The 20,170-nt window shown below is 46.0% G+C and overlaps 1 protein-coding gene across 8 annotated transcripts in view; it reads left to right on the top strand.

The window, feature by feature from the left end:
* The window catches only part of SLC8A3 (solute carrier family 8 member A3), a 167,898-nt gene that overhangs the window by 132,283 nt on the left and 15,445 nt on the right, over positions 1 to 20,170 (top strand). For 6 of the 8 annotated variants that reach the window (XM_081047480.1, XM_081047477.1, XM_081047478.1 and 3 more), the window contains one exon: positions 18,414 to 18,517. The exons of the other annotated variants lie outside the window; for them this stretch is intronic. In XM_081047480.1, the coding sequence (XP_080903606.1) occupies positions 18,414 to 18,517 (104 nt within the window). The remainder of the gene's footprint in view (positions 1 to 18,413; positions 18,518 to 20,170) is intronic. 8 annotated transcript variants of the gene reach the window in all.

The following is a 20,170-nucleotide window of genomic DNA, read 5'->3' as shown; positions in this document are numbered from 1 at the left end:
CACAGCTGTGAGCAATAGAGCTCAGATTTTAACTCACATCTCTGGGATCCCAGAGTTTATGTTTTCCCCGCCATACCACATATACAGTGTAGGCAAGAGAGTTTGCTGGGAATGCTGGGTTTTGTGAGGTCAGATAAGCCGAGGCCAGACTTCCACTAAACTACTGGATGAGACTAGGCCTAGTGAGGTGGGGCCAAGAAGAGGTGTGCTCCTTGAGGGCCGGGAGAATGATGGGGGGGAGGGTGTTGGTAAGACTGGATAATGGTATGCAGTGGGAGTGGAGGCCCTTAGAATACCCTAAAATGGAACTTAAGCAGTGAAAAAAAGGACACAATTAGGAGCTCTAGAACAGAGAATGCTCACTGGGACTCATACCGTCACTCATTCCCTCATTTATTCAGTCAACAAATATTTTTATTAAGCATCTGACATGTGCTTAACTCTGGAGATACAGAAACAATGAAAACTAATATAGCCTTCGTCCTTGTAGAGCTTAGGACAGTGGAAAAGACAAATAAGGAAATAATTACACACTTGATTGATTCTTTACAACTGTGACACGTGCTGTAAGTACAAAGCAGAACACCAGCTCCTTGATGGTATCAGTGGAAGGGAAATACATAAGCTCTCACAAATGGAAAATCCACTTGGTCAATTTTAAAGGTAATGTGCATTTTCAAGGTGAATAGAGAGACTCTACTAGTATCTTAGCCTGGACCATGGGCCTGTGTTATCAGTGCACCCTGTAAAACCATCCCCTGCTTTGTATCTTCATAATAATCGTGAAGTCCATCTGATAACCATGCAGATGAGGCTTTCACAACCCAACAAACTAGACCCCAATGCAATCTGGCAGGAAGTGTATGATGGCTTCTTCGTACACTCCTCGCTGTCAGTGGCGTGAAACCCAGTGTGTGACATGTGGGAAGGTTAGTCAAGCTGTGGTCCTGACCCTTTAGGGTTAGCAGGAGCAGCACTGAGAAGTGCCTGTAAATTAAGCAGGAACAAGAGGGGCAGGAGTAGTTATTAAAGTTGTGAATTTCTGTGGATCCAAAGCTTTTCCAAACTACCTGCAAGGCAGCAAATATAGGGGATGCTATATGAATGAGCTAGAATTAGATAATATAATGTGTATGGAGCTCTTTAGCTCTTCAGAAAAATGCTGTCTAAATATATAACGTTCACATCAAAGATAACGATCCAGTACTCTGTTTATAGTGCTCTGCTACCTACCTGCCAGCTCTTTCCCAGGGATGAGGTACAGATGAATGGGCAAGAGCTGGGGAAGGTGCTTTGAAATTCTTGATTAAAGTCCCTCCAGGCAGATGTAGAATTTTAGAGGGATTATGTTATTGTCATTGTCGTTATGTTCTCTTTTACCACCCCGGAGTGTCACTGCCTTCCATTTCAGGCGAACGACTCTGCCTGACTGTTGGGAGCTCTGAATGTCATCGGAAGGGCAGCAGCCCACAATGTCCAGTATAAACAAACATGTTTTTAAATGAGGGTCCAGGGGGTTTGGGGCTGGCTATCGCCTCTCTGTTGAACCCTGGCTTTCCCAAGCTCGTTTTATTTCCACCATTAAGACAGAAATATGTAAATGTGCTCAAAATGAGTGTTGACTACAAACCTTGTGGCCCTGAACACGGTTCAGAGGTGGCAAATGGAGGAAGGGCAGATGTGTTATGAAAGGGAAACAGACGCTTTCCACCACCTCACCAGCCTGGCCAACAGAGTAAGGGAGCAGAGCTCAGAAGTCATTGAGGTGAAGGCTGGATGGGAAAGGAGCTTGAGAAATTGGCACTGAGTGGGACACAAAATCAGATTCTTGCATCACTGGGAAATGGAAAGGGTGTGAATGGGGGTGTTTATCTGTCAACAAGAGAACTAGGATCAGGCTAAAAGGAAGTCAATTCAAATGCTGCTCCCACCCACTGGATCTCTCATAGAGATCTCCTCCTCCAAGGTTGAGGAACCTTTTATAGGACAAATTAGTATCATTGGTTCTTCCACACATACTCCCTTCTGGAGATCAGAGAGGATCCTCGAAGGCCCTCATGTAACCAATGGGATGAAAATATGCAAATAAACTGCCTCTGCAACCACCCCTGAGCTCCCACCCTAGGGAAGAACACAGAGCAGTGCTGGATAGTAGAGAAGGTTACTCTCTGAGAGGCATGCAGCTAACATTAGGGCAGCAGGTGCAGGGGGAATATAATAACCATTTCCAAACAGACTTCCTAGGACAGGCCAAGGTCAACATGCAGTGAAATGAAAATGAGGAATGACATTGAGGAAACACAAGCCCTCTCCAGGCATACCCCTGTGTCTGTAATTCTTCCTCGGGCCAGACCATGGGGTTCAAAAAATTCCCTGCTTGGTTCCAAACTGGCAATTGTCAATCTCCCGATTATCTTGCCCTCTTCAGACCCTATCCTGGAAACTAGGGAAAGAATAATCCTTTTATTGGTTGTTCTAGTTATAACTTAAAAAACAGACCATCATCAAATTGACATTTATTACTGCTTATTTTTTAATGTTTACATATTTTATTGAGATAATTGACATGTGGCATTATATTAGTTTCAGGTGTACAATATAATGATTTGATATATGTATATATTGCAAAACGATCACTACAATAAATCTAGTTAATGTCCATGACCACACACAACTATAAATTTCTTTTTTTGTGGTAAGAACTTTTAAGATCTATCTAAACAACTTTCAAATATGCAATACAATATTATTAACTGGAGTCACCATGCTGTGCCTTACATCCCAGAATTTACTTATTTTATAACTGGAAATTTGTACCTTGTGAGCCCTTTCACCCATTTTGCTTAGCCCCCACCCCCACCTACTGTCTCTGACGACTACCAATCTGTTCTCTGTATCTATGAGTTCATTTTTTCCCCCTCACATGTAAGTGAGATCATATGGTATTTGTGTTTCTCTGATGACTTATTATATGCCAGTTATTATTCTACAAGTTTTATTCGCGTTGTCTTACTTAATCCTCTCAAAACTTTATGAGATAGGTTTAATTATTATACCCATCTTCGTATAAGGAAACTGAGGTTCACAGAGATTAAGTAGTTTGCCAGAAGTCCTAAAACTCTTAGGTACTGAATCCAGACATCCTGATCCTGGGGACCATGCTCTTAGTCACTAAGTGACAGAACAGATAATTATTTTTGTGTCATCAGTCACCAGAAGGAACAATGGAAAATACGCTTAACTGGAGTCATGACTGAATAATTGAAGTGACAGCAGAGCCAGGTTGGTTCTAGCCAAGGTGACTCCTTTTATGTGTGTTTTGAAAGCCAAAGGAGCTTAGATTTGTTTGCAATGGGAGAGAGGAATGATTAAAGTGATCATTTTCTAAGAGTAGTCCAATAATAGTACTCTAAAGTGAGTAATATGGCTAAGAATGGAGTCAGGGAGACCATCCCAGGTCTGCCACAGCACACCTACCAGTAATAATCACACGTTAAGTGTTAGGTTAGGTTCTGCAGTCAGAGACTGGGTCAAATCCTGGCTTCACCACTTGGTAGTATTCATGAATCATTCACTCTTTCGTTGAAAAACACATATTGGGTGCTGTCTGTGTGCCAGAGATTGTTCAAGTGCTGATAAATGAGACAGTCGTGGTTTCTGCGCTCAAGGAGCTTGGGTGCTGGTGTAGAAACAGACCATATATAGATAAACAAATACATAAGATAAAAACAAAACAGGGTGATTTGATGGAGAGCAGCTGGAGGGCCAATCAGACTGGGTGGACAAGGAAGTAACATGTAAGCCGAGACATTTAAAAAGGACCTGGAGATAAGACTATGTGGAGGAGGAAAGTTCCAGGCCAAGGAAACAGGGGTGCCAAGGCTCTGAAGCAGGAATAGTGGGTGCGCTGGAGGAAACAGAGAGGAGGCAAACACAGCGAGTGCCGTGGATGGAGGCACAGCGGTGGGACGTGAGCTGGGGGCAAGCAAGGCTGAGCTCTGCAGCTCATCAGGTTCTCAGGGGGTGCCTGGACCAGCAGCCTCAGCCTCACCCTGGAACTGGATCAAAATGCAAACTCTTGGGTCCCACCCAGACGTCCTGATTCAGAAACTGGGGTTTATCAAGCCTTCTGTGTTTTATCAAGCCTTCTACATTATTGTGAATAGACTGAAGTTTCACAACTCCTGGGCTCGATTACATGGTTTTAATTTTATTCTTAGTGCAGTGGGAACCCATTGAGGGTTTCATTGCGGGCGTGGCATGTTATGATTTTCTTTAAAGAATTTTAAAAAGCACTCTGACTGTTGAGAGGGAAATGGACTGAAACAGGACAAGAGAAATGGAGCCAGATGCGGTGGCTATGGAAAGGGTCCTGGCCAGAGGTGACAGTGGTTACAGCAGGGTCGTGTGGCCCAGAGGAGAGATGGACCACTCCTGACAAGGACAGCGAGACAGAGGCTAGAGCCACAGAGGACTGGCTGCCAACTGCTCAAAGGCGATGTCCTTGGAGAAGACACTCCCCCTTCCCCACCTCCGCCCTGTTGTCTGACATAGAGACATCTGCCTGTCAAAAGGAGGTGGGTGCTTCCTCTGCGGAGGAGGAGGGGCAGGTGAAGAGTGGGGGGCGTGTTGAACGGATGGACTCTGAAACGTCGGCTGGTCTCCTGAAAGGCTTAAAGGGTTTGCCCTGAAGGGTGAAGTAGGGTCCTCCTTACATCACACACACACACACACACACACACACTCGGGTGAGCAAAACCTGCAGTTTCTGAAAACAAGGGTTGTGGGGTTTTGCTTACATCACTACTCACAGAAATCCCAAGAAAGAAATAAGGCCTCTCCTTGTTAGGCTCAGAAAGGGTAAATGGCTTAGCGAAGGCCACCGGTGAGCAGCAGCCGCGGAACTCACACTCAGGTCTTTTGCCCTCTTGTCTGACGTCCTCTCCATTATATCTCAGGCACCAAATGACCCCTCGAGGGGGTTAGGATTGGGTGAAGTGAGTCGTGCAAGTGCAGGTTTGGGTCCTGTCTTGATGTAAAATTTTTGATATTTCGTCGTCCTGGATTTTTTGCATTAATTCTGATTTTTGAAAAATATTGCATTAAATTAGTATTTGTCTTAATTACTGAGGAGTTTGGTGTGCCCTTAAGTTTCGCACATAGGCCTCGCTTGCCTCACCCTGGTTCTGGCCCTGGGTCTATTACTGTCGATGTCAGCCTCTTCCGTCAACCACTTCAGACCTTTAAACACAAAGCAGATAGAATGGTCATCCCCCTCACTGCTGCGAAAATCTCAGCTTCTGCTTTTAGTGTCTCCGTTCCCCAGGAGCTTTGCCTCCTGTGCCTCTGCCAAGATCACCAGCTCTGTGGAACCAGCTGCAGGCTAGATTCTCGCATTAGAGCAGAGGATACAGTGCTCAGCACTCCTGCAGCTGAGCGGGCGACCTAGGACGCAGCCCCGCTGGCTCAAACCCCTGACAGCGGGTCCCATTGTGTCTCTAGGTGGTGCAAAACAAGAATTTGCCCTTTGGCTGGGAAGATGGGAAGAACCCTGAAACGGAAAACAGATCATCTGGAAGCCTCCCAGGCAGAAATTTCTGACACCTCCTTTGCGACCCACATAACAAGACACCTCAAATGGCAACAATGGCTGATACACCATCCGTGGGCTGCTCTTTCACCCAGGGCCCCTGCCTTGCACAACCCCACGTGAAGCATTCCCATTGACTTCTACGTAAATGGAGCACCTTGCGCTGTGCAATGCTGCAGCTCTGCCTTAGTTTTGTCCTCATTGATTCAGTCAATCAAACGCCTACAGAATCAGCTAGGATTTCACATAGTTAAGTCAGTCTCTAATTGAAGGATTTTCTCTGACCAGCCCTAGGACAGTAACCTTTCCTGGCCTTGCCGTTCCCTGAGATCTCTGGAAATTATCCACCAGAAATAGGGGCTTCATAGGTGCTCCAGGGCCCAGGAAATCAAGGAGGAGGCAGCAGCTTTGCCTGCTGGAGTCAGATCCTGGGGAGCCAGCTCCTCTCTCTTCATAATTATTAGAAGTATTATTATACTATTCATGGATCTGAAGTTTCATGTCTATACAATGTAAACTTCTTTCTGCTTGGATCAAAAGCATTCTTAAAAAATGAGATCCTCAGCAGAAAGAGAAAGCGAGACAGAGAGACCCAACATCTCCAAAGCCATGAATCAGATAACCAGCCATTTATTCTCTTCAGTGCTGATAGCGGACACACGGTTAAATAAAATGATTTTATAGATTATTTTCACTGCCTTCCCAAGAAGGGGATTTATCACCTTCAGGGCACTGAGACTGTTTCTGCCCAGACCATTGGTGGGATTTTTTAATTTCCCCTCTTGACTTAGATGACAGAAAGAATTGGAGCTATGTGTCATCCTTCCTTTCCCACACCACCTTCCTCGAGGGAAGGCAGGGCAGACTTGGGGTTCAAATAGGGTTTTAAAAAACTGAGTTACATATAGAGCTGACACCTGCAGAGGCCCACTGCTGTGGGGATTGGAAATTTAATTCCCCTTTGGGAATAACTAGTCAAACTCCTCCAGATACTACTTTCAGGAAGCCTAGACTGTCCCTCTTAACGTACAGTGGACTGTCCCCAACCTTTGCCCTATGCCATCATGCCCCCATTCACATGTATTCACATTCAATCAGGAATATGAAGCCCTCCCCACCATAGAGCAGCAAAGAGGAAGGGAAATCTTTGTTGTGGCTAAAAGAAATGAGAGCACTCTTGTACTAGCAGAGAAATCATAGTTAGACAATGGGTGTGCACCTTAATTTTCCCATGTGTGTGACTACACACACACACACACACACACACTTTTATCTTTGTGTGGTGCCCATAAGCAATAGTCAAGCTTAGGAGCTTCTTGTGGTTTGCGGTGTCCTTACACCGAGACTGATTTGAGCTGCCTGAGGAGTGTGAGTTGATTCCCTCCATACAGGTGCTGAATTTCCTAGAGCTTAGTATTACTCCCTACCCTGTGCAAGTTCCACATACTCAAACAAAGGGGAGTGGCCAAAGGGATGCTTCCTGTGCATGTTGACACCACTTAGTTTTAAGTTTCATGATAACAGGAACATGCATCTAATATATACCATGTTTTCCCAAAAATAAGACTGGGTCTTATATTAATTTTTGCTCCAAAAGACGCCTTAGGGCTTATGTTCAGGGGATATCATCCTGAAAAATCATGCTAGGGCTTGTTTTCTGGTTAGGTCTTATTTTCGGAGAAACACGGTATGTGGGTGGGTGGGTGGGTGGGTGGATGGATGGATGGATGGATGGACATTACGGAGAGCTTACAATTCCTGGGATGAAGGGTTTAGTCTTTATCCTCCATGAAGCGGTGGAGAGGATAAAAAGTCAGGATTTAAAATGTCTTCTACCTTGTACAGCTGCCCTGCAAGGCATGATAACGTCCAAAAGGAAGGGTGCTACTTTAGAACACTGCTTGTCTAAGGAATAAAAACGTCCCTCCCTTTACCCTGACCTTTGGGAAACAATGAGTGGCCTTTTAGGGGTTTTAGACGCCCGTTTGCCTCTGACCATATCTTGACGTGCAGGTCCATAATCACTCAGGCGTCTCAGATGCCCTTTTCCCTTTAGCTACAGGTGTGAAGCTCTTCAGCCATTGGGAAAAGGGATATTTAGGACAACAAAGGAGTTGATCACGTGCTATGGTGCCAAGGAATGATCCCAAGCCTTCTGGAACAGACAGAATGAGCCACTGGTGTGTGCCCAGGGACAGGCCCAGCAATCAGGTCTTCATTGTTAGTGGAGACAAAATGTTCCTGCATTTTGCCAAGGAGTAGCCGCGTCCTTGTGGGTCTTCTGTGATCATCTCAGCTAGTCATAGGTATGGAGAAGCTGCGAGCAGCGAGGTCTTATCAGAAGGGTCCAGAGTGGATGCCAAAGGAGCAAAGATCACACTCCTCCATGCACACTCAAACACCCTTCCCTCCCACTTTGTGCCTGCCTTGCTACTTATCCTCCCACCCATCTGACCACTCCCCCAACCCCCAAGTTGCAGAAAGTTCTTTGGTAAAACTCATCTCTCTGCCTCAGCTTTTCCCATATTCCTGTTGGTTCTGTTCCGGGCGTATGTATGGAATAGTGACTCAGGCAAGAGTCTGCCAAACAGGGCTGCTGCTCCCAGTTGTACAGGTTGTGCACTGTGTAAAGACCTCTGGGTGGAGGCCCAAATGCAGCCAGCGCTTTCTACGTCAGGCCCTGTGCGCTGACCTGCTGCTCCACAAGCCAGAGGAAGGCACCTTGTCCATGCCAAGCGGTCTATCTGTAAGGCTGTATCTTTTCTCAGCCTTGCACAAAGGTGCTGCGCATAGCCTAGCAGTGGCCCTGCCACCAGGACAGAGTATTCTGATTACAAAATAGATAACTGCAAGACACTTCCAACAGACCGTCTTGCCCAGTTCCTGGCTTCATAAAGCCAACAAGCCTCCCATATTATTACAGTCGGTCGTTGCTGAGGAACAAATTGTCACCGACTTAGAGGCTGAACACAAGACCCATTTATTATATCACAGTTCTGTAGCTCAGAAGTCCAGACATAGTGTGGCTGGGTTCTCTGCTCAGGGTTCTCACGAGGCTAAAAACAAGGCCTTGGCCAGCTGGCTTCTTATCTGGAAACTCTGAAGAAGTGTCTGCTTCTGAGCTCGCTAAGCTTATTGACAGCATCCTGTCTCTTGTGGCTCTAGGTCTGAAGCCCCATTCCGTGATGTCTGTCATCCAGGGACCACTCTGTTCCTAGAGGCTGCCTACACTCCTGCTCGTGTGACACCCTCCATCTTCAAATCAGAAGGAGCGAGCCGAGCCCCTTCTCATGCTTTGAAGAGGTTCTGGTTCCCCTTCTTCTTCAGCCAGAAGCTTCCCTTTCTTCTTCAGCCAGAGGAAGCTCACTGCTTTTAAGGGCCCATGTGATTAGATCAGGCCCACCTGGATAATCTCCCTATTTTTAAGGTCAACTGTGCCATATAACACACCATATCATGTAACATTGTGGGAGTGATATTTCGTCATAGTTCCAGGTTCCAGGTATTAAGGCAGAACATCTGAGATGGGACATTTTAGAAATTCCACTTAACACAGCGTCCTCACCCACCCACCACATTCCTTTGGAAAGCCAGATCTTTGAGCCTTTTTTTTCCCCAAAGACTTGTTTGATTCAGCACATGCATACCTTACTTTATCAGATAGTTACCCATTTTGAGCACACGCTAGTAGCATGTGGTAAAATAATTTGTAAATCCACCAGAATTAACCTTTTCTCGTCATAACTGCTCTCAAACATTTTGGTAGAATCTGACACGGTCAGTGGGATGTTAGAACTGGCTCCGACCAGTTCACAAGAGCTGACTGTTAAAAAGTATTAGTAGCTTGAAATTGACTATAGTGGGAGTGTTTAACACCATGGTAGGCATACACCCCAAATCAGAGTTCCTTTTTTTCCCCTCTCTCTCCCAAACAGCTGGTTTACCAGCATACCACTGGGTATAGACCTTTACAGGTCATCTACTTGACCTTCTGTAGCATGTAGGAATCCTTTCCATGGCTGTTTTCATACAGGGTCATCCTACTTTTTAATACCGCCGGGAATGGGGTGATCACTCCCCTTATAAGCCAGTTCATCTCACTGGTACGTGAGAGAGTTGAAGCCTGCCTCCCTGCCAATGGCCCCAGGCCTTTGGAAGCAGCACTTGTGACAGCCCCAGAACCATTTGGAGTGGATGCCATCTACCCCTGCAGACAACTCTCCTCTGGATACACATCAGATCCCAGTTAGAAGCATAGTCTTTGGAGCCACACTGTCTGAATTCAAACCCTAGCTCTGCGACTTATTTAACTGTGATCTTAGGCAAGTCTCTTAACTTTTCTTGGCGTCTGGTTCTTTATCTATAAAATGGGTAAAGATAATACCTATCTCACCGGTTATGGTGAAGATTAAATGAGATAACACACGCAGAGAGACTAGCACCTTGCCTGCCGTGTTTCTACCTCACGGGTTTGTTGTGAGGATTACATTAGTACAGTGCCTGGCACAAAGCAAGCACTATAGAAATATTAGCAAATTCAGTTAAAATGTGGTTTACAAATTTTTGATCATACTAGTCACGCTCTTCCGGGTGCACTCTAGTGTCCATCTTAATAGGTAGTGTCGGAACGGACCTAATCACTCCAGCCTTTGGCTGAAATGCTAGATGTCAATTCAGCCTTCTTTCTCTGACTGGCAAGAGCATTTGAGCTGCCTTCTTTTCCCTAAGTTTTTAATAGAGTCAGAGACACTTCTCCAAGGAATGTTGGGCCCTGGACCAGCAGCACAGGCAAACCCTGGGAGCTTATTAGAAATGCAGAATCTCAGGCCCCACCCCAGACCTGCTGAATCAGAATCTGCATTTTAACAAGATCACCAGGGGGCACATATGCACACCAAAGTTTAAGAATGACTATTTTCGGGGACCCTATTTTCAAGAGAAAAATAAAGAACCATATGATTTCACTGATACATAAATTTCATTGGTATAAAAAACTGAAACAACAAAAGAACAAGACAAACAAATAAAAAAACAAAAACTCATAGACACAACCAATAGTTTAGTGGTTACCAGAGGGTAAGGGGGGGAAGGGTGGTAGAAGAGCATAAAGGGGATCAAATGTATGGAAGGAGAACTGACTCTGGGTGGTGAACACACAATGTATTATATAGATGATGTAATACAGAATTGTACACCTGAAACCTATGTAACTTTGCTAACCTTTGTCACCCCAATAAACTTTAATTTAAAAAATCAGTAAATGAAGCACCCTGAGCCTCCTCATGAGACAAGGAGCCCTTCCCGCAGACCTTGTAGGGTCGGGGCAGTGTCAGTGTTAGCTGTCCGGGTATGGTTGGAGGTGACAGCGGCTTTTCTGGCCCTTTCAGAGCCAGAAACCTGCTAAGGCTTGATGAGATGGGGGCTACTAGTGCCCTACTGGGGAGATAAAGACTAAAAAAAGAACCCAACACAGAAATATGAGGCTGCTGAAAGTTCCCACAGAAAGGCTAAAAGCCCCACCACCAGCTCTATTTCATAGTCCCAGGTCGAGGAAGCTTCTTGAGCATTAGCCGGTCAGGAGCAGCCAGGATAAATTTAGGAATGATGAAAAGGAGCCCTTCTTGATATGGTGAAGATGCATTTAGTGGGGATCAGGAGGGAAGAGGTCACTGAGTCAGAGATTATTTAGAGAATGTATCTATCAAGGGACAGCCAACGGGTTAGGATACCACCTCCTCACAGCACAATGCAGAGGCAGATCCACGTATTGTCTGCCTGTGCTGCCTGAATTTCAATGGAAGAATTCTGTGGTTCCTCACTGTGGCCACTACTTGGGAATGGCACTCAGAGTTTGCCGACCTGCTTGTGGGAAATATGCTGTAGGAGTAATAGGAGACATATGCTAAAATCCCAATTCTGCTGCTTACCTGCTGTGTGACTCTGGGCAAGATACTTAACCTCTCTGAGCATCTGTTTTCTCCTCTTTAAAGTAGAAGTAGTAATACCTAGGTTTCACATTTGAAGTAAGGATGAAATAAGAAAGTTCTTCTCATGGTGATGAATATAATGTAAATGTGTATGTTATCTTAGATTCTTTTCTCGCATAAAGGGTCCTCCTCCTACGTAGTATTCATTCATCCACTCAACAAATAAATGCTGCTTCCTTCCCCTTTCACTCTAGAGGAACTCAGTGGTTAAAGATGATCTTTCTCTTTGCAGCACCCTGAGGACCAGAGGCTTAATTTGTAATTGGGTGTTCTCCATGCAAAGAAATGTTCTAAGAGGCCAGCCTGATGGCCCAGAAATGTGTTCCCTATTCCCTTCTGGGTTGTTGGTGGGAGATCTCCTGGGAGCACCTTTCCCAAGCAGCACAGCCGAGCCTCAGCTTTGACATGTCCCTCCGCAGAAGGCTCAGGAAGGGGCAGGGCAAGCTTTGGAATCTCTAAAAGCATTACTGGCTCTCAGAACAGCTCGTCAGGATAGGGTGACCCCATAACCATTTAGTAACTGCTACCGGGCCAGAAGGAGGAATTGGAATAGGAGCAATGTAGGGTTCAAAGTCCCTCTACGAAACCAATGAGGTAGATCTAGGCTTGTTGTCGGAAAGCTCTCCTGTAGTAGGCTGGACCATAAAATAGGCTACGAAGCCGAGGGTGCGGTTCAATGACGTTGGGCTTCTGGTCTCTTTGTCTCACTGAGAATCCTTAGGCATGCCATCAAAATCGCCTTCAAAATATTTTTTTTGTCCCTAATGAATTATATTTTTATGCAAAAAGGCAGAGCAGAGTGATTTCATGAAGCCTCAGGTGTGTTAGGAATTCACGATCAGTTCCTCAGTAAGTCACGATGGAGGGCCCTCTCTGCGCCAGGCACTGGGACGACAGTGACAAATAAGAGACGAGTTTACTGTGCTCATGGAGCTTACAGTCTAATGCGGACACACAGACTATACACAAGTAAGCTCATATACTAACCAGCTAACTTCAGGCTGTGATTAGTGCACTGAAGGGAATGAGCAGACGGGACAAGATGGAACGTGACCCATGATGGAAAGGTGGAGATGGTGGGGAGGAAGGAGATCCAAGGAGGTAACGTGGCCATGGAAGGCCTCTCTGAGGAGCTGAGGTACATGTGGAGACACAAAGGACGAGGCTAAGCACAGACCCAGATACAGAAAACAGCAAGCATGATGCCCTAAGTGGGAAAGGACTGGATTGGAGGAACAGAAAGACCAGTCTGTCTGGGACCAGCAAACAAGGAGAGAACACTATGATTGGAGTCAGTGAGCTCAACAGCACCTGGATCATACAAGACCCTAGAGGACGTACAAAGAATTTGTATGTATCCAATTACAGGGGGTGTGATTGGACCTGGATTGCATTTTTAATAGATAACCCCAGTTGTTATGTAGGGAAAGGTTTATGCAGGAAGAGGGCAAAAGCGAGAGAAGGAAATCTCTTAGGAGGCTATTGCAAAGTCCAAGTGAGAAGTAATGGTGTTGTGATCTTGGTCTTGAAAGCAGAAGGAAAGATGGTGGTGAGTTAAATGGATTAGGGTTGGAAGTGGGAGCAGGGAAGAAGGGAGGAAAGATAGGAAGGAATCAGGGGTGATTCCAGGTTTGGGGCTTGAGCAATTTGATAGACGATGGTGCCATTAACTGAATTGGGGGAATAAGTTTGGAAAGAGAGCTTAAGACCTGGCCGGTGACTGAATACATTTAAATGTTCTTTGGCCTCATCTGTGGCTTAAGCAGAACTGAGAACTTTCTTAGTTTTCAAGATCTGGAAGGGCTTTCTCTAGCCTCCAGGCAAGGTGACGTCTTAAGTTCAAACCGATGGGCTCCCTTCCCCATACATGACCTCAGTAAGGGAATCTCACACCTGCCTCCTCCACTGGTGGCTCCAGCTCACTCATCTAAATCTCTCTTGCCACTCTTTAAGGTCTGCTCTTATTCCCCTGTCTTCAGTAAGTTGCCGATGGCTTCTCTTACTCTGTTTATCTGTTCACTAAACATCACAGCAAGCACCAGCCACGCCATATTTTATGACATGTCCTCTATTCAGCCCAGAGCTTGTTGCTGACAGGGGCACAAGGCCAGACTTCAGGAGAATCTGAGAGTTGCTCTTCCTGTTACCACCCTCCACTTCCTAAGCCCCTCAATCACCCTTTTGGGATCTAGCATCCTGTTTTATCCCGTGCTTTCTTGACTTGACTTCTATTTCCAGCCCCTACCACCGCTTGGGTCACCAGTTCTATTTATCGATTTCCCCTTTTTTTCTGACTTAATGACTGACGATCGTAAGATTCCCTCATATATTACTCTCAAACCACCAAATGGATCATACTGCTCTTAGTGATAGTGGTTGCCATTTATTACACACTAGGGAATAAGTACCCTGCCAAGGGCTTTGTGTGCGTTATCTCATTTAAGAACACTATAAAGTAGGTCCTCGTATTCCACTTTACAAATGAGACTGGGGGAGCTCTAGCAAGTGCCCAAGGTCACCCGGCCAGTGAGAGGTGGGGGCCTCTGGATTTGATCCCAGGCCATCGGTCGCCTTTACCAGTGCCCCTGCTCTGAAGGAAGGAAGGCCTTTGGAGACTGAACACGCTCCTTTCTATGGTGGCTAGCCGAGTGTTTCTGTGACAGGGTTGGGGATGGCAAGCGATGAGGCTGTGGAGTCTTGGTTTGTGAAGTAGCGGGTAGTGGGGGTCGGGGTGTGTCAGTAACTTGTTGCATTCACTTCAGGAGCGATGGATCCACATCTACTTCTACAGGAGCGACAGTGTGGACAGAGTAGCTCTACAGACATCCATCTCGAACGGTGACTTGGGAAAGCTCAGGAGAGCAGAGAGGTGGTCCCAAGTCAGAATGTAAAGATATTCTTACTCTATAAAAAAGAAAAATAAAGAGCGTTGCTGAGGACCTCACTGTCCTCAACAAAGGGCAGGTCTCCGGGCACCCCAGTCTGAAAGAAGGCGCACCCACAGGCTGCTGAACAGGCTCCTGCTGGGTCCCTTCTTTCCCAGTGCTGAGGGCTGAGGGGAGGCTCAGCTCCATGCCTACCTTCATCCAGCAATGCCTCACATCCTCTGGGAGAGGCCGAAACAGCTTGACTGGGGTCTGGTCCTGAAATGTCCCCATCACTAAGCAAAGGTTGGGAAAGGCTTGGCCCAGTTCCATCTCCATTTTTAAAGCTCCTAGTAATAGTAAACAGAAGAAGAAGAAGAAATGCAAAGCAGGGTTACTAAAATCGGTTTATAGTTTTTTCAATGTTTAAATGAACAGAATAACACCTTTTAACATAAAAAAACAACATAGATGTGCTAGTCACAAGATCGCTGTAGGATTTATAAACTAATAATAAATTCAGAGTGCGCTGGAATTAATATGATCTGGTCAGTGTATGCCTGTGACTACAGAAGTTCGCTTGGAGAGAGCTTCAGTAGTTTCTTAGGCCCGTCGTGAATGACAAGAATGTGTGGCTTGAGCCAAGTGGCCCTCCTGGCCTCCCTGTGACAGTCACTGCCACAGAGTAAGAGAGAAGTTCTACTATTCCAGGCAAGACTCCCGCAGGCCAACTTGCCCCGCCCCCTCTGCCCTTTCTATAAAATAAACATTTCAGATCAACATCAGCTGATTTTAAAAGTCAAAAAAATTTTTTTTTAAATCTTTCTTGTCTCAAAAGCAAGAGGAATAAGGAAGCAAACCTTTTTGGAGGATCTAAATGTCTAAGGCATTACAGGTATTATAGATTATTTTATGCTCTCAGAACTGTTCTGGGACGGTGTAGCATTATTCAACCGATGTCTGCGTAGCGGCGAAATTATTTGTCCAAGGTCACATAGCATGTCCAGGATCAGAACCCAGAACCTTTGACTGTGAAGCCTGTGCTCTTTTCTGTCTTCAAGTCTGGCCATGCCATGAAGCCACAGGAAACCCAGGAGGAGCCTAGGCAGGCTGGAAGAGGTCAAGGCAGCCCGTCTCCTCCCTGCCCCTGTGAAGTTGGGGCGAAATTTGACCTTTCTGGACTTTTTCACTGTTTCCTTCTCGTTCTGTTTCTTCTCCTGGCTGGCTTGCCCTCCCAATCTACTCCTTTCTTATGACACTTATTTTTCCATCCACAGCAAAACAATTCACATCAAGGTAATTGATGATGAGGCGTATGAGAAAAACAAGAATTACTTCATTGAGCTGATGGGCCCCCGCATGGTGGATATGAGTTTTCAGAAAGGTGTAGTACCCTGTCCCCACACTAACGTTAACATTCTTCTCTTCTGTTTCTTCCTTTCCCCAATCTCTTTGCCTCCTTCTCCTCCCCTTTCTTCTACTTCTCCGGTTCACTTTTTCTTTGTTTCCTTTCTTGTTCTCTCTTTTCCTCTCTTTTCACCACTCCCTCTCCTCTCTTCGCTCCCAGCTGTGTCCTAACATCTGCCAACCTGTCACATGGTATCCATAAGAGGGATGTGTAAGAGCCAATGGTAATTTTTGTAAGATGGGGAAATGGATATGGGGAAAACCAGAAAGAGAGGAGGAGAGAGAGAGAGGGGAGGGTGAGAGGAGAGAGAGAGAGAGAGAGAGAGAGAGAGAGAGAGAGAGAGAGAGAGAGCTAGCCACAGCCCCGAGACTTTCATATACGAGGCTCTCTGCATCTCCTCAATGGCTTAATACGCAGAAAAGAAAGACCAGATAGCACAATGCAAAGCACGACTTGGAAACTCGCCCAGGCTCTCAGCACAGATTTCCATGCAACAGCTAATCTCAGGGCTAAGCTATGGTCCCTGGACATTGAGAATCAATGTATTTAGATTTGGGTTCTGTTTGTGGTTCATCCCATTCCCCAGAGCAGGCCTTAGGATCCATCTTATCTGCCATATCCCTGCTATCAAGGTGTGTTTCTCTCCCCAACCTGGGCTGAGCTGAAAATACAAGTTTGAAATACAAGCAGGTCTAGGTCAGAGACCTACAGACAGTATTCTGTTTTCCCTGTGAAGAGCACCTAGATGTGGAGAGTGTTACAACAGTGGGAGAGAGGATTCTGACCTGAGCAGACACTTCTCCAAGAAGTCACAGGGCTCCTCAGAGTAGATAAGAGCTTTTGCCTTCAACTTAAATGACTCTATACCCTCCAGGCCTCAGATAAGCAAGTCAGAAAATCCTCTTCTGAATGGATGACACTATGGACGGGGTAGCTGCTAGGATGTGAGGCAGCAGTCCTTCCCTGGCAGAGCTGTCAATTACATCACTGCAGGCCAAGCCCACGGTCTCAGAGCAGCCCTTCCCATCCTACAGCAGAGTCCCTGCAGTGGAGAAACAGACCAGGCTCACATCTCCTAGACAGCCCCAGGGCCTGGCGCCTCGAGAGCAATTCCCAGAAAATGTTTCTTGAAATCAGTGAGCTTTGTCTTCTCCTTTGAGCAAGGTGTCCAAGAAAGTGCCAGAAAGTTGACCAAAATTATACTCATCACACACACACACACACACACACACACACACACACAAATGCACAGCAAGTCCTGTGCCCAACAAACCATCTCAGATCTGTCTACCACCTCATAGATAGCAAAGCTGAGCCTGCTTTTAGAATGGAATAGATATATCAGAGGCTCTGATTAGACATGTTAGGCTGTTTTTTGTTAGCATTCCTTTGCCCTTTTCAGAGAACATTTAGGTCCCAGGCCAAAAAGCAGGGGCGGGGCGGGGCGGGGCGGGGCGGGGGAGAGAGAGAGAGAATGAGAATAATCATCAGGGTTCACTGTTGGGACCCACCGACCTCACTGTGGTTCCATGAAGGACCGGGAGAAGCCACACAGGGAGATCCAGGCCCACACAGCCACTTCTCCAATGACCATAGGCCTGAGCCAGGCTCATGTCTGGAGGGGAGCGATTTTCCAGGGAACTTTGATTTCCTGATGATTTGTTTTTAAAAGACACTATGCTTCATTGAGATACCCAGAAATGAGCAGAAACCTCCATCACCTTGTCCTTTGGAGCCTTGCTAATCAGCATTGAGGGAGGCCAGCCTTGGGACATCGCCCCGATATGATAGAAGTCGATAGGGCGATTTAGAATTTCATGATTTACATCATTTTCTTCACACTTTCCCAGGAATGCATCAGCTGTAAATATCAAAGGAGCCCTATATTATATTGTGATTAATACCTGTGTATTTTAGTTTCCACCGTGGAAGCCCTATGAGGTAAAGAATGAAAATGGTAATAGAATTCCACTTTCCTTCTCTCTCTCTCTCATTTCCCTTCCTTATAAATACTTTCCTTCCAGATTTTTATTTATGGGGCTCACATAAGAAGTGGGTATAGACGCAAGGAAGGAAAGCAGTCCCTAGTTAGGTACTGTTGACATATTTCCTGTTGTAGAAGGGCCGTGGACCAGTAGTTTACCTGCTGCCCAAAGAAATGCCACTGTTACCATGTGACACCCAGTGGAATGTGCTGCCCAACTCACTTCCTACTAACCTTCCGCAGGATCTAAAATGACTCCTCCCCACCATCAACCCCTTCTCCCTTTCCATTCCCCGGCTGTCCTCCTGGATCCCTTCCTTTGCCCACTTTTCTTTGCCTCCTGGCTCCCTTTCCCTCTCACCCATAAGAACAACTATGACCAAGGAGACAAGAAAAGCTAAGACTATTTTTTAAAATATAAGAACAATACAATCCACCATAGTCCTGTCAAAGCCACCATGGCGGGACTGGGCTGCATGTGCCAAGAGTGATGGGGGATGATGTTAAAGGCTGTGCTCCACGTGACCGACCAATCTGCCGACCCAGTCGACACACACTCTCTCTCTTGTTGTCCCTACAGGAAAACCATAAGGGTTAAAATAGTAGATGAGGAGGAATACGAAAGGCAAGAGAATTTCTTCATTGCCCTTGGTGAACCGAAATGGATGGAACGTGGAATATCAGGTGTGAGATTCTTTAAAAAAAAACGAACAAAATAAAACAACAAAAAGAACAAAAAAATTTAAACAAACCGAAAAGCAACAACAACAAAAAGCAACTATATTTTTTCTCCCCCTTTTTCGTCCCTTTTCCTTCCTCCTTTTGACCAACAGACTTTTTTTATTCTTTTCCCTCCTGTATTCTCGCTCTCACCCTGTTTCGGTATCATCTCTGCCTTCTTAGCCTTAGCTTATTTCCAAGTCCTCCTTTCCCACCTTTTGGGCAGTGCTGCAGCCTCAACTCCTCATTACCCTCACGAGTTACTTCTGCCTTGTGCTCCAGTTATCTGATGACCACTGTCCCCTGCACTCTCCTGCACAGCCCCCACACATACACAATAACTTGTAAATGTGGAAACTCCTTGGTGGGTGGGGAGGAGAAGAAAAAGAAAGGAATGTGATGCAATGCATGCTGGTGCCCCTTCCCTGCTTTCTTCCCCTCCCACCCCTCACTCTCCAGCTTGGACTGAATGGGGGATGGTCTGGAATGGGGGCTGGGCCCATGTTGCCATGATGCTTTGACAGTTTTCTGCTGCATTCCCCAACCTCCTCCGTTGCGTGCTTGCCAGGTTGTTCACTTGCAGTGTCCCATAGGCCCCTCTGCCCTTCATGGAGGTAAGTGTTTTATCTGGCTATTTCACAGTTGGGTAGACCGTGGCATGGAAAGGTATACCATTTGTCAGAGGCCACAGCTTCTGAAAGCTCTCTGAGAAAGAGCTGGCTTCTGTGGTAGTCGTGTAATTTGTAATCCTGAGCTATTCTTCCTCCCCTTAGTATACCACCCCATCCCATTCTACCTCTGTTCCTAGCCCAAGGTAAGTTACTGTATTCAGGCTACTTTAGGATAATGTAATCCCTAAAGAAGAAAATGGAGAGTCTGCAAAAGGAAGGAAGGAATTTTAAGTATGGAAATCTCCCTAGCCAGAGGGCCCTGGAAAAGGACTGACATTGGGCAGCCCCAGAGAATTGACTTACGAGTTTTTCAATTGGAGAAGGGACTCTAAATGCTATAGTGGGTATTAGTCCTTGGGAAACAGGTGTTGGATGGTTCACAGAAGCCTGCCTTCGCTTCACATTTGCAAATGAGCACATCGCCCAGATCCCAAGATAACACATCATCCCACACCAGAGAAATGGCCTCATCTCCTCTTTTCCTCCGGACATTCGTCTTGGAATACCTTCCAGAGTTTCATTCCTGTGGGACTGATTATGTTGCAACCAAGGTAGATGAAAGGAAAGATTTCTTCCCTTGAAGAAAATGATTGGAAGCCACTACTTTGAAAGTTGTGGAGGAATACACGTGGGAATTGGTAAGGGTGCGCTTGGGAAGTACCAAGAGGAGGACGGTCACACTCCCCTTCGGGAGATAAATGCTGCTGAGAGCCTCATGGAAGATGAAACAGTGAAAGAGCCATTTGTTTGTCAAAAAGGGGTGATTATTCTGCAACCACTTCATATTTACATGGCAAAGAGCCTCATAAAGACTTTCACCCAAGGACAGATCTAAGAGATTCAGCAACTACACTCCCAAAGGCTCATCAACAGATCTTCTCAGACCCATATGACTGATCAGTTCTCATTGTCTTCTATGGACTGTCTCTGCAGACCTGACCAGTTC

Source organism: Rhinolophus hipposideros (genome assembly GCF_964194185.1).
Source record: "Rhinolophus hipposideros genome assembly, chromosome: 5".
Taxonomy (NCBI): domain Eukaryota; kingdom Metazoa; phylum Chordata; class Mammalia; order Chiroptera; family Rhinolophidae; genus Rhinolophus; species Rhinolophus hipposideros.
This window is presented reverse-complemented; position numbering and strand designations above follow the sequence as displayed.